This window comes from Oryctolagus cuniculus, chromosome X (genome assembly GCF_964237555.1).
Source record: "Oryctolagus cuniculus chromosome X, mOryCun1.1, whole genome shotgun sequence".
NCBI classification, from domain to species: domain Eukaryota; kingdom Metazoa; phylum Chordata; class Mammalia; order Lagomorpha; family Leporidae; genus Oryctolagus; species Oryctolagus cuniculus.
In genome coordinates, this window is record NC_091453.1 from 71701959 (window position 1) to 71720650 (window position 18692).

Sequence of the window (18692 nt, forward strand, 5' to 3'; positions counted from 1 at the left end):
TGGTAAAGCCATTGTGAAAGACAGTATAAAATACTTCAGAAAACTGAATACAGATATACCATATGATCCAGCCATCCCACTCCTGGGAATTTACCCAAGGGAAATAAAATCAGCATATGAAAGAGATAACTGTACCTCCATGTTTATTGCAGCTCAATTCACGATAGCTGAGATATGGAATCAATCCAAATGCCCATCAACTGAAGACTATATAAAGAAATTTTGGGGGCTACCGGTGCTGTGGCATAGCTGATAAAGCTGCTGCCTGCACCACTGGCATCCCATATAGGCGCCAGTTCGAATCCCAGCTGCACCTCTTCTGATCCAGCTCTCTCTTATGGCCTGAAAAAGCAGTGGAGGATGTACCAAGTTCTTGGGCCCCTGCACCCACCTGGGATTCCCAGAAGAGGCTCCTCATTCCTGGCTTTGGATTGCTGCAGCTCCAGCCATTGCAGCCATTTTGGGAGTGAACCATCAGATGGAAGACCTCTCTCTCTCTCTCTCTCTCTCTCTGCCTGTGCCTCTGCCTCTCTGTAACTCTGCCTTTCAAATAAATAAATAAATCTTTAAAAAAAGAAATTATGGAATATGTACACCATGGAATACTACATAGCAGTTAAAAAACAAAGATGAAACCTGATCATTTGCAACAAAATGATGAAACTGGGAAACTTCATATTTAGTGAAATAAGCCAGTCCCAAAAGGACCAATACAATATGTTCTCCCTGACCTGTGATAACTTATAGAGCACTTAAAAGGTAATCTATAGCAGTGAATTTGAGAAGCAATGACTTTGAACAGCCCTTGTCTTGACTGCTGAGGAACAGTTTTTTCTCCCATACTATTTGTTGAACTCTTAACATAGAGTTAATGATTTGTGTATAAAGTTAATTGAAAATAGATCTTAGTAAAATATAAGAATGGGAATAGGGGCCAGCGCTGTGGCAGAGCAGATAAAGCTGCCGATTGCAATGCTGGCATCCTATATGGACGCCAGTTCGAGTCCCAGCTGCTCCACTTCCAATCCAGCTCTCTGCTATGGCCTGGGGAAGCAGAAGATCAACTAAGTCCTTGGTCCCCTGCACCCACGTAGGAGACCTGCAAGAAGCTCCTGACTCCTGGCTTCAGATCTGTGCAGCTAAGGATGTTGCGGCCATCTGGGGAGTGACCCAGCAGATGGAAGACCTCTCTCTCTCTCTCTCTCTGCTTCTCTTTAAATCTGTCTTTCAAATAAATAAATAAATATTAAAAATAGGAATAGAAGAGGGAGGAGGTAGAAGGGTGGGAGAGTGGGTAGGAGGGTGGGTACAGTGGGAAAAATCATTGTGTTCCTAAAGTTGTAATTATGAAATTTATGAAGTTTGTATTCCTTAAACAAAAGATTTCTGGAGGGAAAATGCATGTGTTTATGTGTGTGTGATTATGTTCAAAAAGACAAATGTTAACAGTGGTAACTTTCTTAAGTTTTATTAGTTAAGAAATAATTGTTTATGTAATGTGAAAAGAAAATTAATATTATTTGAAAAATAATCCCAGGAAAATTCAGTGTAAAAAATAAACTATTGAGCCACAAAAAGCCACCACAGAAACTTAAATGTATATTACTAATTAAAATAAGCCAATATGTATGAGCCCAAATATACAATATTCTAGAAAGAAGAAACTGTGAATATAACAAGAAGGTTGCCAGGGGTGAGTAGGAATGAAAGGCTGAAGCACAGAGAATTTTTAAGACAATGAAAAAACTCTCAGGGCCAGTGCTCTGGCATAGCAGATAAAGCAGCCACCTGAATCACCAGAATTCCATATGGGCGCCGGTTCAAATCCAGGCTGCTCTACTTCTGATCCAGCCCTTTGTTGTGGCCTGCAAGAGCAGTGGAAGATGGTCCAAGCACTTGTGCCCCTGCACCCATGTGGGAGACCCAGAAGAAGCTCCTAGTTCCTGGCTTTGGGTCAGCACAGCTCTGGCCATTGCAGCCATCTGGAGAGTGAACCAGCAGATGGAAGACTGATCTCTGTCTCTTTCTCTCTCTCTCTCTCTCTCTCTCTCTCTCTCTGTAACTCTGCCTTTCAAATAAATAAAAATAAATAAATCATTTTTAAAAAAAAAGAAAAACTCTCAATGGCACTATTATGATAGATACATACATATCGTTATACATTTGCCCAAATCGATAGAAGATGTATCTCCTAGAGTAAACACTAACGTAAACTATGGACTCAGGGTAATAATCAAGTGCAAATGTAAATACACTGAAAAGAAGAAATGAATCATCCTGTGTTAAGATGCTGACAACTGGCAATGCTATGTATCTCTGGAGGCAGAAAGTATATAGGTTATCTCTATGTTTTCTCAATTTTTCTGTGAACCTAAAACTGCTCTAAAAATAAAGTCTTATGAAAAATAATCCCAGACAGGGGCTGGCACAGTGGCATAATAGTCTAAGCCTCTACCTAAAATGCTGGCATCCTATATGGGTGCCAGGTCTTCCAAGATGCTCCTCTTCTGATCCAACTCTCTTCTAGGGCGTGGAAAAGCAATGGAACATGACCCAAGAGCTTGGGCCCTTGCACATACTTGGGAGACCCAGAAGAAGCTCCTGGCTCTTGGCTTCAGATCAGCTCAGTCCTGGCTGTTGCAGCCATTTAGGTAGTAAACCAACAGATGGAAGACCTGTGTGCGTGTGTGTCTGTGTCTGTGTGTGTGTGTCTCCCTCTCTGTATCTGTAACTCTACCTCACAAATAAACAAATAAAATCTTTTTAAAAGGATTAACTCATATCACTTATAAAAATATAATCCCAGATATAAAAAGAAAGATAATTTATAGTAGTAAAGGAGTTAATGCACCAAATAGACATAAATATTTTAAATGTATGTAATAATATACGTTCAAAATACAAGAAACAAGGGGCCGACACCATGGCTCACTTGGTTAATCCTCTGCTTGTGGCGCCAGCATCCCATATGGGCACCAGGTTCTAGTCCCAGTTGCTCCTCTTCCAGTCCACCTCTCTGCTGTGGCCCAGGAAGGCAGTGGAGGATAGCCCAAGTGCTTGGGTCCCTGCACCCGTATGGGAGACCAGGAGGAAGCTCCTGGCTCCTGCCTTCAGATCGGCACAGCTTCGGCCATAGCGGCCATTTGAGGGGTGAACCAACGGAGGGAAGACCTTTCTCTCTGTCTCTCTTTCTCTCTCTCTCTCTCTGTCTCTCACTAACTCTGTCAACTAAAAAAAAAATCCAAAAAACAAAAAGACAAGAAACAAAACAAGATAAAAGTGAAAAAACAAATCTACTTCATAATTAGACATTTCCACAATCTTCTCTCATAGTAAGTTCAATGAATAGATATAAATTAATTAATGATATATGACATTATCAACATTATTTTCCAGCTTATTCTATTTCACACTTATAGAACACTCAATAAGGGACAAAAAAAGAGCAGAACATGAACTCTTTTCAAGTTCTATGAACTACTGACCAAAGACAAATCATATTAAATCATATTCTGGATCATGGGAAAAATTTTAACAAAGTTAAAGGCACTGAAATAATATAAAGGATGGCTCTGACCATAATGTAATTAACCTAGAAATCAATAGATTGAATGGGGAAAAGCTAGAAGCATTTCCACTAAGATCTGAAGGCTGACAAGTATGTCTATTCTCATGACTTTTAATCAATATAGTTCTGCAAGTATTAGCAAGAGCCATTAAGCAAGAGAAAGAAATTAAAGGCATACAAATAGGAAAAGAGGAAGTCATATTATCACTATTTGCAGATGAAAAGATTATTATATATATGCATATACATACACAAATATATGAACCAAAAGATTCTACCAAGAGAATATTATAACTGCTAAATAAATTCAGCAAAGTAGCAAGATAAAAAAAAACACAAAAAATACACCAACAATGATATTGCTGAGAAAGACCAACAGAGCAATCTGATTCATAATAACAATAAAAAATTAAATGCCTTGGGATAAATTTATTTAAGGATATGAAAAACGTCTATAATAAAAATGACAAAATACAAATGAAAACAACTGAAATAGACACAAAACACTGGAATGGCCTCCAATGTTTATGGATTGGAAAAGTTAATATTATTAAAATGTTGATACTACTCAAAGAAATTTAGAGATTCAGTGCAATGTCCTTCACAGAACTAGAAAAAAATCAAAAAGTTCAAATAGAATCCCAAAGATTCTGAATAACCAAAGCAATCTTGAAAAACAAAAACAAAGCTGTGGTTATCATAATATAAGATGTCAAGACATACTATGGGACATTGTAACCAAAACACCATGGTACTGGCATAAAAATGGGCACACAGACCAATGAAACAGAACAGAAACCCCATAAATAAATCCACGCATCTACAACCAATTTCTCTTCAACAAAGATGCTAACAACACTCCCTGGAGAAAGGACAATCTTCGACAAATGGTGTTGGGAAAAACTCCTTATGCAAAAATCAGCTCAAAATGTATTAAAGATCTAAATGGAAGACCTGAAACTATGAAATACTAGAGGAAAACATACAGCAAGTTCTACTAGATAATGGCATAGGCACTGCTTTTACAGCTATGATCAAAAATCACAGGCAATAAAAGAAAAAATTAGACAAATGGGATTATATCAAACTAGTAAGCTTCTGCACAACAAAGAAAACCATGAACAGAGTGAAGAGATAGCAAATAGAATGGGAGAAAATATTTGCAATCTATACATCTGATAAAGAATTAATATCCACAGCACACAAAAAGCTCAAGAAATTCAACAAAACAGTCCAGCTAAGAAGTGTGCAAAAGATCTGAACAGACAATTTTCCAAAAGAAGAAATACTACGGACCAACAAACACATGAAAAAATATTCACTAGCCAACAGGGATATGTAAATCAAAATTGCAATGAAGTATTGCTTCATGTCAGTTAGAATGGGTATTATTAAAAAGTCAAGAAATATAAATTCTGATGACAATGTGAAGAAAATGGAATCCTAATATACTGCTGGTGAGAGTGCAAATTAGTACACCCATTATGGAAAAAAGTATGGAGATTTCTCTTACCATTTGACCCAGTTATTCTATATCGGGAAATATATCCAAAGAAAATGAAGTCCGCATATGAAGGAAATATCTGAACTCCCATGTTTATCACAGAACTAATCACAATAGCCATGATATGAAGTCAATCTAGATAGCCATCAATGGATGAATGGATACAAAATATGTGTCATATAAACACAAAGGAATATTACTCAACTATAAAAATTGAAATCCTGACATCTACAACAAGATGAATGGAATCGGAGATTATTATAAGTGAAATAAACTAAGCACAAACAAAAAATTGCATGTTTTCTTTCAAATATGGAAATATATAACATCCATGTATATATGATGCTGTATTTGGTATATAGATATTTATAAAAGTTGTCTTCATTGGATTATACCCTTTATATTATAATACATCCTTTCTGTCATTTTATGATCTTTTTCCTGAATCCAATATTATGTTATATATCCACTCCTGAATTTTAAAATAAGTACACGTGTATGAATATAATTTTATATAAATGGCAAATATGCAAAATGTTTAAAATTATTAAATCTTAATGTATTCATTTAATTCTTCTTTATAATTTTCTATATTATTTGAAATGTTTTAAAATAAACCAAACAAAAAAGAAATGAACTCTTATATCAATGAAGCAAAAAGTTTTAAAAAATGCTTAGCAGTTAGATAACAATTGCTAATTTCCCCTGTTCAATTCTAAAACTATGTTTTCTTTTTTTTAACTTTTATTTAATGAATATAAATTTACAAAGTACAGCTTATGGATTACAATGGCTTCCCCCCCACCATAACTCCCTCCCACCCTCAACCCTCCCCTTTCCCACTCCCTCTCCCCTTCCATTCACATCTAGATTCATTTTCGATTCTCTTTATATACAGATCAGTTTAGCATACATTAAGTAAAGATTTCAACAGTTTGCACCCACACAGAAACACAAAGTGAAAAATACTGTTTGAGTACTAGTTATAGCATTAAATCACAATGTACAGCACACTAAGGACAGAGATCCTACATGAGGAGTAAGTGCACAGTGACTCCTGTTGTTGACTTATCAAATTGACACTCTTGTTTATGGCATCAGTAATCACCCTAGGCACTTGTCATGAGTTGCCAAGGCTATGGAAGCCTTTTGAGTTCACTGACTGATCATATTTAGACAAGGCCATGGTCAAAGTGGAAATTCTCTCCTCCCTTCAGAGAAAGGTACCTCCTTCTTTGATGACCTGTTCTTTCCACTGGGATCTCACTCGCAGAGATCTTTCATGTAGGTCATTTTTGTTTTCCAGAGTGTCTTGGCTTTCCATGCCTGAAATACTCTCATGAGCATTTCAGCCGGATCCACATGCCTTAAGGGCTGATTATGAGGCCAGAGTGCTGTTTAGGACATCTGCCATTCTATGATTCTGCTGTGTATCCTGCTTCCCATGTTGGATCATTCTCTCACTTTTTTTATTCTCAGTTAGTATTTTCAAACACTAGTCTTGTTTATGTGATCCCTTTGACTCTTAGTCCTATCATTAGGATCAATTGTGAACAGAAATCGATCACTTGGACTAGTGAGATGGCATTGGTACATGCCACCTTGATGGGATTGAATCCCCTGTAAAACCATGTTTTCTGATGGGCTTCAGGTGCACATCACTAACTACAGTTACATTATGCAGCCCAAACCCTATAATCTGCAAAGATTAAATGGAATTTATCCATTTATCCAAGAAATGTAAGAATGGCTCATCATTTACAAATCAAGAAAGGTAAAAAATTACATCAACAGAATGAACAAAAACAGTATGATCATCTCAAAATTTGTTGAAAAGCATTTTAAAAAGATTTATTTATTTGACAGAGTGACAGGGAGAGGAGAAGAGAGAAAGAGAGAGATTTTCCATCTGCTGGTTCACTCCCCAAATGCCACCAACAGCCAGAGCTTGGCTAGGCTGAAATCAGCTGCCAGGAAATCCATCCAGGTCTCCCACATGGGCCTTCCCAGCTGCCTTCCCAGCTACATTAGCAGGAAGCTGAATTGGAAGCAGAGCAGGCAAGACTTGAACCAGCATTCCAATATGAGATGCCAGTCCACACAGAGCAATAACCCTCTGTAGCACAACGCCAGTTCCCAAAAAAAGCATTTGCTAAGATTCAATATCCCTTCATGATACAAACTCTCAACAAACTAGGTATAGAAGAAACATACCTCAAAATAATAAAGGTTATATGCAACAAACCAACAGCCAATATCATTCCAAATGGGGAAAGGCTCAAGTGTTTTCTCTGAGATCTGGAACAAGACAAAGATGTTCACTTTTCTACTCTTATTCAATACAGATTCGAAGTATTAGCAAGAGCAATTAGGGAAGAAAAATTAATAAAGGACATCAAAATTTTAAAAGAGGAAGTTAAAATATCCACATGTGTAAATGACATGACTTTTTAAAAATTTTCTTTAATTGAGAGGCAGAGAGGCAGAGAGAAAGACGGAGAAGGAAAGCTCCCATCTTCTCACTCACTCTCAAACACTCTCAGAGGGCCTGGGAAGCGCTGAAGCCTGGAGCCTGCAAGGTAACTCAGGTCTTCCAATTGGTGACAGGGGCCCAATCACTTGAGACATCACTGCTACCTCCCAGAATTTGCAGCAGGAAGCTGGAGTCAGGAGAAGAGCTGGTACTCAAACCCAGGCACCCTGATACAGAACATGGGAATCCCAACTGCTTTCTGAACTTAGGTCAAACTCCCATCTTGAAATTATTTTATATATGGAAAAACCTAAACACTGCATCAAAAAGCTGTTAGTATGAATAAATAAGCTTAATAAAGTTGAAGGATGTAAAATCAACATACACTCATAACAATCTTACTGAAATAGAAATCAAGAAAGTAATCATATTTATCAGAAAACAAGAAATTAAATGATCAGAAATAAAAGTGAATAGAGATAAAATATCTTTATAACAAAAATTATTAAGCACTGATGAAAGCACAGAAGACACAAAAATGGAAAGATATCCCACGTTTGTAGATTCAAAGGATTAATATTGTTAAAATGTCTATACTACCCAAAGCAGTACACAGATTCAGTGCATTCCTCATCAAAATAAAAATGACATTCTTTACAAAATTAAAAAAAAAGTATCATTAGATATACATAGAATCACAAAAGACTCAGAATAGCTAAGGAAATCCTGAGGGGAAAAAACTGGATACTTCATGATCCCTGACTTCAAAGCACACTGCAAAACTATAGTAATTAAACAACTATGATTCCTTCATAAAACTGACATACAGATCAAGGGAACATAATAGAGAACTCAAAAATCATGTAGTATACCTATACAACTGAATATTATGCATTCATAAAATAGAATGAAGTCTTGTCATTGCAGGAAAATATATGAAACTGAAGGTGACTGTGAAAACTCAGACAGAATAGTATTATTAGAGGCTGAGAGAGTAGGTGGAAACGAGGCAGAGTTATATAGAAGGAACAAGTTTCTAGTGTTACATAGCATAGTCAGGTGACTATAATTCATAAGTCTTATATATTTTATGAGCAAATAAAGGTAAAGCTGAATAATTTGAAAACAATTCAATTTTTAAGTTGTCAAAAGATGTGGACATTTAACCAGATACTATAAATCTACTTCAGAAAGGTTCATGGACCGTGAAAATAAAACATACTTACTTTGCTGCAAAAATGTTTTTAGATCCATACGTAATCTTTCTTTTTTCTTTTTTCTTTCATTTTTTTGACAGGCAGAGTGGACAGTGAGAGAGAGAGAGACAGACAGAGAGAAAGGTCTTCCTTTGCCGTTGGTTCATCCTCCAATGGCCGCCACGGCGGGCGCATGGCACTGATCCAAAGCCAGGAGCCAGGTGCTTCTCCTGGTCTCCCATGCAGGTGCAGGGCGCAAGGACTTGGGCCATCCTCCACTGCACTCCCTGGCCACAGCAGAGAGCTGGCCTGGAAGAGGGGCAACCGGGACAGAATCCGGCGCCCCTACCGGGACTAGAACCCGGTGTGCCAGCACCACAGGCGGAGGATTAGCCTATTGAGCCACGGTGCTGGCCCATACATAATTTTTCAAATATGCATTTCCTATGAACTTTTTGAAGACATCTCATATATGGGTGAAAAATGAGTACATGAAAATATGATCCACATCATTAGTCATTAGGGAAGTGCAAATTAAAACCAGTGAGATCGATCACTGTACATCTGAAAACAGAAAATACTAGCAAGGACGTGGAACAACTGAAACAATTCTACAATGCTAGTGGGAATGTAAAATGTTATAGGTACTTTACAAGCAGTTTAGCAGGCCGGCACCATGGCTCAATAGGCTAATCCTCCAACTAGCGGCGCCGGCACACCGGGTTCTAGTCCCAGTCGGGGCGCCGGATTCTGCCCTGGTTGCCCCTCTTCCAGGTCAGCTCTCTGCTGTGGCCCGGGAAGGTAGTGGAGGATGGCCCAAGTCCTTGGGCCCTGCACCCCATGGGAGACCAGGAGAAGCACCTGGCTCCTGCCTTCGGATCAGCACGGTGCGCCGGCTGCAGCGCGCCAGCCATGGCGGCCATTGGAGGGTGAACCAAAGGCAAAAGGAAGACCTTTCTCTCTGTCTCTCTCTCTCACTGTCCACTCTGCCTGTCAAAAAAAAAAAAAAAAGAAGTTTAGCAGTTTTCAACATAGCTGAATATATATTGGCCCTATGTCTCACCCCATACCACCTGTAGATATTTACCTAAGTGAAATGCAAACATAAGTTTAGGGGCTGGCGCTGTGGTGTAGTGGGTAAAGCTGCCACCTGCAGTGCTGGCATCCCATATGGGCACCTGTTCAAGTCCCAGCTGCTCCACTTCCAATCCAGCTTTCTGCTATGGCCTGGGAAAGCAAAACAAGATGGCCCAAGGCCTTGGGTCCCTGCACCCGTGTGGGAGACCTGGAAGAAGCTCCTGGCTCCTGGCTTCGGATCAGCACAGCTCTGGCCATTGCAGTTATCTGTGGAGTGAACCAGCGAATGGAAGACCTTCCTCTCTCTCTCTCTCTCTCTCTCTCTCTCTCTCTCTCTCTGTAACTCTGACTTTCAAATAAAAAAATCTTTAAAAAAGAGAAAACATAGGTTTAAATAAAAATTGTACATGAGCTTTAACAGTGGTTTTTATTGATAATCACAATAAACTGGAAACAATCCAAATGTCTTTTAACTAGTAAATGGATTTAAAAAAAAAAAACTAAATAACCACACAATGGAGTACTACAGAAAAATTAAAAGGGCAAACTACTGAACTACTATGATTCTCGAATACTTATGCTGAGTGAAATAAATTATACTCAAAAGGCTGTGTACTCTATGATTCCATTAAAAATTTGACATCAATGTCTGCCAGAAACTGGCGGTGGAAACAGCACAAGGGAATGTAGTAAGGGGAATCGTAAGATTTTTCTGTATCATGATTTTGATGGTATTTACAATACTACATTGTTTTGTTCAAAACAGATCGCATTCATAGAACTTGGTAGGAAATATTAGCCTCAAAATTATGCTTCAAAATTAAAGTTACAAAATATCAGTTAGGTTATTCTTAAAAATTATCAGTAGTATATTTGAAACACCAAAGTTACATGTTAAGATTTTGAGTATTACAGAAAAAAAGGAATGCAATATCAATGAATCTTAGAGAACTGTTTTGACCTCTTTGTTTTGCCACACAAATGCAGTCACTTCTCTACTTGCAGGCATTTACTATTTTGTTTAGTCACCTCTTCCCTCATTTCTCCATTGGTTCAAACTGAACTATCTGTGAACTTCCATGATCAGCAAGAAGCTATGGATCTTTACCTCTCCCCTCAATTCAGGAAGAGAGAAATAGACACACACACACACACACACACACAGAGAGAGAGAGAGAGAGAGAGAGAGAGAGAGAAATAGTAAGAGAGAGAGAGAGCACTTCAGACTCAGTTCCTAGCAAAATGTCTTACAACAGATATTTAATATTCTTGATAATAATCCTGGGCTTCACCAACCCTGCTATCCTTTGCTTACAGAGCAGTATACTGCATCCTCCCCCTTTACTCTTAACCCCATTTTGGTTTGTACACACTCCAAAACCAGGAGATATTCTTACCCATTAGCACTTTTATTATTTAGCATTCTTAATATTTAGCAGCAATAATGAACATTTCCAAACACCAAATTAGCATATATTCGATAAAAGTACACCAGAATACTACCTAGAAAAATATGAAAAGAAAAATACATGTCTTACTAGTATAGCAAAAATAGTAAGGGTTTAATTGTGTAATATTTTCTTTTTTATTTGTAATATTTTACATCTATGAATGCCTGTGAACTAGACAGTTGTGGGAGTATACATGAATGAGCCTATATACCTTAATAATTTAGTTATTATGGAGAGAGGCACTAAGATGCTAGAATACAGAGGGAGCTTACTGCTTTAGTCTAGTGAAAGATAGTTTTAAACATGTGGAAAGTGTGCAATCTTGGGGAAGAGTTAGGGAGAAGACAGGAAAGGAAACTCCACCCAAACTAGAGGGACACTGTGTATCTACATGGAGAAAATGAACATGCACAAGTCAGGACCCCAGCAGCCGAGAGCCTCAGGACCAGCTTTGGAGAGTGGAGGTGAGACCACACTACAGCAGCCCAAGCTACTGGCAATAAAGCTGCAGGAAGAGCCTAGCATGTGTCCAGCTTGGAGCCCTGTGGGGGACAGTATAACTGCCAACCTGGAGGGAATGGGGGCACAGTTCTATCCCCCCAGCCAGCCAGCACTGGTGTCCTGTAACTAGCCAAGAGTGGGCAGTTGCTATTTTGGACAAATGTAACAGACACACCAGCCCATGGCCACGAACCCAGCAAACAGCCAAGAGGAGATGCTGGAGTCAGGTTGGGAGAAATGATAGGGAGCTGTGTGCTCATAACTGTGGGGGACTTATGTATTGGGACTGTGAAAACACTGTGGCTGCATGTGAGGATGCAGGGTGTGGGTGGGTTTTTGGGCAGTCACTGTAGGCAGCTCCACATGCTCAGGGCTCCCTGATTACCTGGTGAAGGTCATTGCTGGGGGACCAGTGCTCACACCAAAGATTGCACAGATCCTTTGTATGGTTCTTAAGGCAGCACAAATGAATATTGTCCACATGGGAGCTAGTGACCAGGCATTGGTCTCCTTGGAGGAGAGGAGGTAAGCATGATCTTATGCCAACAGAGCTGAACAAACCTGCCCTCTGATTAAAAAAAAAAAAAAGGAGCTACACCACACCCAATTTGGGAGTCACCTTGGACACTCCCTTCACTCTGGAGCACTGACCAGAGATCCCTGGTTACACCACGATGTGCCTCCAGGTATTCACTGAAAATGCAGACACTCCACTAAGCCACAGAGGCATAGTCCAAAGATAAAAGCTATCAAGGGGCGGGAGGGGTGGGTAGAATATAAGCCAACTAGTACCTCTACAAATTCCTAAAAATAAATGCAGCAATGCAAGAAACAAGAAAAAGGAAGACAACATGATGCCCCCAAAGGAACACAGCAACACTTCAGTACTAGAATGTGAAAATGAAGAGATTGAAAAAAATGCCAGAAATGGAATTTTAAAAATTGATTGTAGGGCACTCTGGCCTCACAATCAGCCCTTAAGGAATTCATTCTGGCTAAAAAAACCCATGAGATTATTTCAGGCATAGAAAGCAAGACACTCTGGCAAAAAAAATGACCTAAATGAAAGATCTCTGTGAGTGAGATCCCAGCAGAAAGAATGGGTCATCAAAGAAGGAGGTACCTTTCTCTGAAGGGAGGAGAGAACTTCCACTTTGACTATGGCCTTGTCTAGATAAGATCAGAGTTTGCAAACTCAAGAGGCTTCCATAGCCTTGGGAGCTCATGACAAGAGCCTCTGGTGATTACTAATATCATAAATAAGAATGTCAATTGTTAAATCAACAACAGGAGTCACTGCACCTACTCCCCATGTAGAATCTCTGTCCTTAATGTGTTGTACTATGCGAATTAACAGTAAAACTAATACCCAAACAGTACTCTACACTTTGTGTGTCTTTGTGGGTGCAGTCTGTTGAAATCTTTACTTAGTATGTAGTAAGTTGATCTTCTGTATATAAAGATAATTGAAAATGAATCGTGATGAAGAATGGTATGGGAAAGGGAGTGGGAGATGGTATGGTTGCAGGTGGGAGGGAGGTTATGGGGGGAAAAGCCACTATAATTGAAAAGTTGTACTTTGGAAATTTATATTTATTAAATAAAAGTTGAAATAATTGATCGTAGGATTACTTAGAAACAATCAGAGGCAAATCCATGAACTAAAGAAATCTGTACATGATATGAAAGAAAATTTTTCTCATGAAATTGAAATTTTAAGAGAAATCAAAATGAAATATTAAAAATGAAGAATTCAATAGAACAAATAAAAATGTGGTGGAAAGCCTTAACAAACTTGGTGAGGCAGAAGAAAGACTATCTGAGTTAGAAGACAAATCTCTGGAAATTTTATAGTCAGACAAAAAAAGGAGGGAGAAGGAGAAGAAAAAGAAGAAATTAGAAAACTAAAAAACAGTGTTGGAAATTTATGGGATACCATCAAATGACCCAACATACAAGTATTAGGAATTCCTGAAGATGTGGAAAGAGAGGATGGACAAGAAGACCTTTTAATGAAATAATTACAGAAAATTTCCACAATTTGGAGAAAGAAAGAGGCATCTAAGTACAGGAATCACATAGAACTTCTAACAGAAATGTCCAGAAAAGATCTTCAACATCACACATTGTAGTCAAACTCTCCACAGTAAAACATAAAGAGAAGATTCTAAAATGTGCATGAGAGAAATACCGGATTCATTTCAGAGGCTCTCCAATTAGATTCACAGTTAATTTCTCCTGAGAAACCCTACAAGGCTAGGATAGAAAGGTGAGATATATTCCAAGTCTTAAGAGAAAAAAGCTGTCAACCCAGAATATTGTACCCTGCAAAGCTCTCATTTATTCAATTTTTTCAATTATTCCAAAATTCAAATATTTCAAAAAGAAATTGAAATAATTTGTCACCACTCACCCAGCCTTATAAAAGATGTTTAAGGATGTGCTACACACAGAAACAGGGTCATCACTATGAAAGACAGTGAAGGCAGAAGATCGCCCAGTAAAGATACAAAGGAAATCCAAAGTAAACAATAGTAATATTTATGGAAAAATGGCAGAGCCAAGTCGTTACTTCTCAATGAATGTAAATGGCCTCAATTCTCTAGTTAAAATATAGACTTCAAGAGCCTTGGGTGATCACTGATGTCATAAATAAGAGTGTCAGTTGTTGAATCAACAACAGGAGTCACTGTGCACTTGCTCCCCATGTAAGACCTCTGTCCTTAATGTGTTGTACTACAAGAATTAATGGTAAAACTTGTCTTCAAACTGTGCTTTATACTTTATGGTCTGTGTGGGTGCAAATAGTTAAAATCTCTCCTTAGTAAAGAGTTGGTTTTCTGTATATAAAGTCAATTGAAAATGAATCTTAATGGAAAATGGAATGGGAGAGGGAGTGGGAGGTAGGATGGGAGTATGGGTGGGAGGGCAGGAATGAGGGGAAGAAACACTATATCCCTAAAAGCTGTACATATGAAAATTTGTATTCATTAAATAAAAACCTTCAAAAAATATACAGACTGGCTGAATGGATTGTAAAACAAAACCCATCTATTTGCTACATACAGGAAATACATCTCACCAACAAAGATATACACAGACTGAAAGTGAAAGGATGGAAGAAAATATTCCATGCTAACAGAAACCAAAAAAAAGAGCTTGTGTAGCCATCCTAATATCAGACAAAATAGATTTTTAATGCAAAAACTGTTAAAAGAGACAAAGAAGGGCACTATGTAATGATTAGGGGATCAATTCAATAGGAGGATGTAACTATTATAAATACATATGAACCTAATTATAGGGTGCCTGGCTATTTAAAAGAAATGCTAATGGATCTAAAGAGAGAAATAGACTCCAATACAATAGCAGTAGACAGATCAACAAGACAGAAAATTAGCAAGGGAACAACAATTAATCAACACTAGAGACCAAATGGACCTAACGGATATCTACAAAACTTTTCATCCTACAGTTGCAAAAGACACATTCTTCTCACCAGTGCAGGGAACTTTCATTGGGATAGACCACAGGCCAGGCCATAAAGCAAGTCTCAACAAATTCAAAAAAAAATCATGCCATGCATCTTCTCTGACCACAATGGAATGAAGCTGGAAATCAACAACTCAAGAATCTCTAGAACATATGCAAACACATGGAGACTGAACAACATGCTCCTGAATGAAGAAATCAAAAGAGAAATCAAAAAACTATTGAGGAACATTTTTTCATACTATTTGTTGAACTATTTATTTAGTATAGAGTTAATCTTCTGTGTATAAAGTTAATTAAAAATAGATCTTAGTAAAAATAAGAATTTGAATAGGAGAAGTAGTAAGAAGGGTGGGAGTGGGGGTTGGAGGCTGAGTACGGTGGGAAGAATCACTATCATTATGTTCCCAAAGTTGTATTTATGAAATGCATGAAGTTTGTATACCTAAAATAAAAAGTTTCTGGGAGAAAAATAAACCACAACTTGGATCAAACCTAAAAAAATATTTCAATTATTATTTTATTTTTCTCTAATGCCTTACTGCAAGTAATATTAAAATAACAATAAAACTCAGAAATTGTAGACCATTTTTTTTTACTTATCAGACATTCACTTACCAGGAAGTGATAAGATCTCCCTCTTGAGCTACCATGAAGTAGCAAAACAACAATTAAAGAGAACAAGAAAGAAGATACCTACAGAATATTAAGCAAAGAAACTTAAAGACAAATTTAAATGAAAGATTAAACTGGGATTTGATCCACAGTAGCACATACTCTCAATCTATTTCTCTCTATGGACAGATTCCTCAAATAATTATATGAATACAGAATATGACCCTCTAAAAAATCAAGTTATAAGATGGGTAGAGACAAGGGCTACGATAAATTCTTCTTATTTTTACTTCCCTTCACAATAATGGAAGCATTTATTTGTAAATCTAACACAAGACATTAAAAAATGTTTTTTTCTTAAAACACATGTAAAAAGGAGAGAAATAACCTCTTTATGTGCAATAACTGTAAATAAGTGTTGACAATGAAGGTGCTTCAAAGAGCTCATGGAAACTGAAATTTAAAAGTAAGATTATCAGGGCCGGTGCTGTGGCATACCATGTAAAGCTGCAGCCTGCAGTGCTGGCATCCCATAGGCGCTGATTCAAGACCCAGCTGCTCCACTTCTGGTCTAGCTCTCTGCTATGGCCTGGGAAGGCAGTAGAAGATGGCCCAAAGCCTTGGGCCCTTGCACCCGTGTGGGATACTAGAGGAGGCTCCTGGTTCCTGGCTTCAGATCAGCACAGCTCAGGCCGTTGTGGCCATCTGGGGAGTAAGCCAGCAGATGGAAGACACTCTCTCTCTCTCTCTCTCTCTCAATCTCTCTCTCTGCCTCTCCTTCTCTCTGTGTGTAACTGTGACTTTCAAGTAAAATAAATAAATCTTTAAAAAGAAAAGATTATTTACAGGGGCCAGCGCTGTGGCGTAGCAGGCTAATCCTCAGGCTGTGGTGCCAGTACACCATATGGGTGCTGGTTCACATCCCAGCTGCTCCTCTTCCAATCCAGCTCTCTGCTATAGCCTGGGAAAGCAGTAGAAGATGGCCCAAGTCCTTGGGCCTCTGCACTCAAGTGGGAGACCCTGAAGAAGCTCCCAGCTTCTGGCTTCAGATCATCTCAGCTGTGGCAGTTGCGGCCATCTAGGGAGTGAACCAGTGGATGGAAGACCTTTCTCTCTGTCTCTCTTTCTCTCTGTAACTCTACCTCTCAAATAAATTTTTAAAAAGTAAGATAATTTTGATGTATAAATTTTTGAAATCCATGCATGCATGATTTTTTCATTCATGAACATTTTGAATACCCCTTATATTTATTAAAATGTAAGTTGAGAGCAAACAAAAACAAAGTGGCATCTCTTCCATTCCTGCTAAAATATATTGATAGTGTTAAGTATGAAACATTTTAAAATTTTTATTTTGTTTGAGAGGCAGAGAATTGGTGAGAACGAAAGAGCAAGAGAGAGAGAGAGAGAGAGAGAGAGAACAGAGAGTTCCCATTTTCTGGCTAGACCAGAGCAGAAGCAATGACATGGGTTTATAACCCGGGTCTCATATGTGCATGGAAAGAATCTAATCATTCGAGCCACCACCACTGCCTCCCAAGTCCACATTACTAGGACTCTAGAGTCAGCAGCCAGAACAAGAAATCATACCCAGGTAAGAATAATGGCTATTGTTCTTACAGTAGAACCCCGGAATTCCAATTTTCTCAAATCACTAAATAAAACTTGAAATTAGAGTGAGTGCAACTGGAAAAACAAAAGTGGAAACTCCTTACGCATTCTTCCTAAGTAATCCAGAATTAACTCTCCAATATTATATTGATTTAATTTTAATTTGTTCTAAAATAAAATTTAGAGTCAGAGTTATCAGTTCTGTTTTATTAGAAGTATAATATCCTGTGGGATTTCTGGCAAGATGGTGGAATAGGAAGGGAGCACACTGATAGTCCAGAAAGAGACAGTTAATAAAAGTGGAGATACTGCAGGTTCAAGGAAGAGTTGGGGAAGAAACAGCAGAGGAAACTCTTCTGGAACTAGTGATTCACGGTGGACCTGCGTGGAGGGTATGGAAGCCCACAGCTTGGGACACCAGCAGCAGAATCTACACACCAGCACTGGAACGCAAGGTGAGCTGAACCGCAATAGCCCGAGACATCAGTGGGAAAGCGGAAGGAGGAGCCTAGAGGGAACGAGGCTTGAAGCCCCATGGGAGAAAGTTCACCAGGCTAACTAGAGGAGAGAGGGGAAAAAAAGGGACCGGTGCCAACACGAGTTTCTCTCTCTCTACTCACCTCTCAAAGGCGAGCAAGACAAAGAGCAGGCGCCATTTTGGTCACCCGCCCACAGCCAAGCAGAAAAACCTGACTCTGGGGTGGGGGGGGAATAACAGGAGATTAGGACCTAGTGAATGTGTGGAGCTAATGAACTGAGACTGTGAAAAAAAGAGACGGTGGGTGAGAGAACTCACGGAGTTCACATGAGTACTCTCCAGAGATGCTACAATTTGGTAACCTTGGCAACCCAGTGGGAGACTGTAGGAGAATTTGAGCCCACACTGAGGGCAGAACAGATTCCCTGTGTGGTCCTTGGGAAAAGGCAGGCAAATGTTATACCCACAGGAGCCAGAGATCAGAAGCTAACTACATTCAATTCCGCTCAGCTGTGTGAAATTACTTCCCTTCTGAATCAAAAAAAAAAAAAAAAGAAAGAAAGAAAGAGAGAGAGATTTACCACACCTAACCTGGGAGTGTCACCTTTAGCACACCATTAACCCTGAGGAACCAAACAGAGCTCTCTGGCCACAACCATCTCAAGCCTCTAAGGCTCCATCAAAAGCGGACAGTCCACTTAGTACAGTCATAGTATAACAAGAAAA

General features: G+C 38.7%; 1 protein-coding gene across 1 annotated transcript in view; it reads left to right on the top strand.

Annotated features, from left to right (window-relative positions):
• Positions 1 to 11660: 11660 nt before the first annotated feature.
• LOC103351946 (mortality factor 4-like protein 1) overlaps positions 11661 to 18692 on the top strand; it is a 74605-nt gene continuing 67573 nt past the window's right edge. Inside the window, exon 1 of the mRNA XM_051827364.2 lies at positions 11661 to 11733. Within this exon, the coding sequence (XP_051683324.2) occupies positions 11661 to 11733 (73 nt within the window). The remainder of the gene's footprint in view (positions 11734 to 18692) is intronic.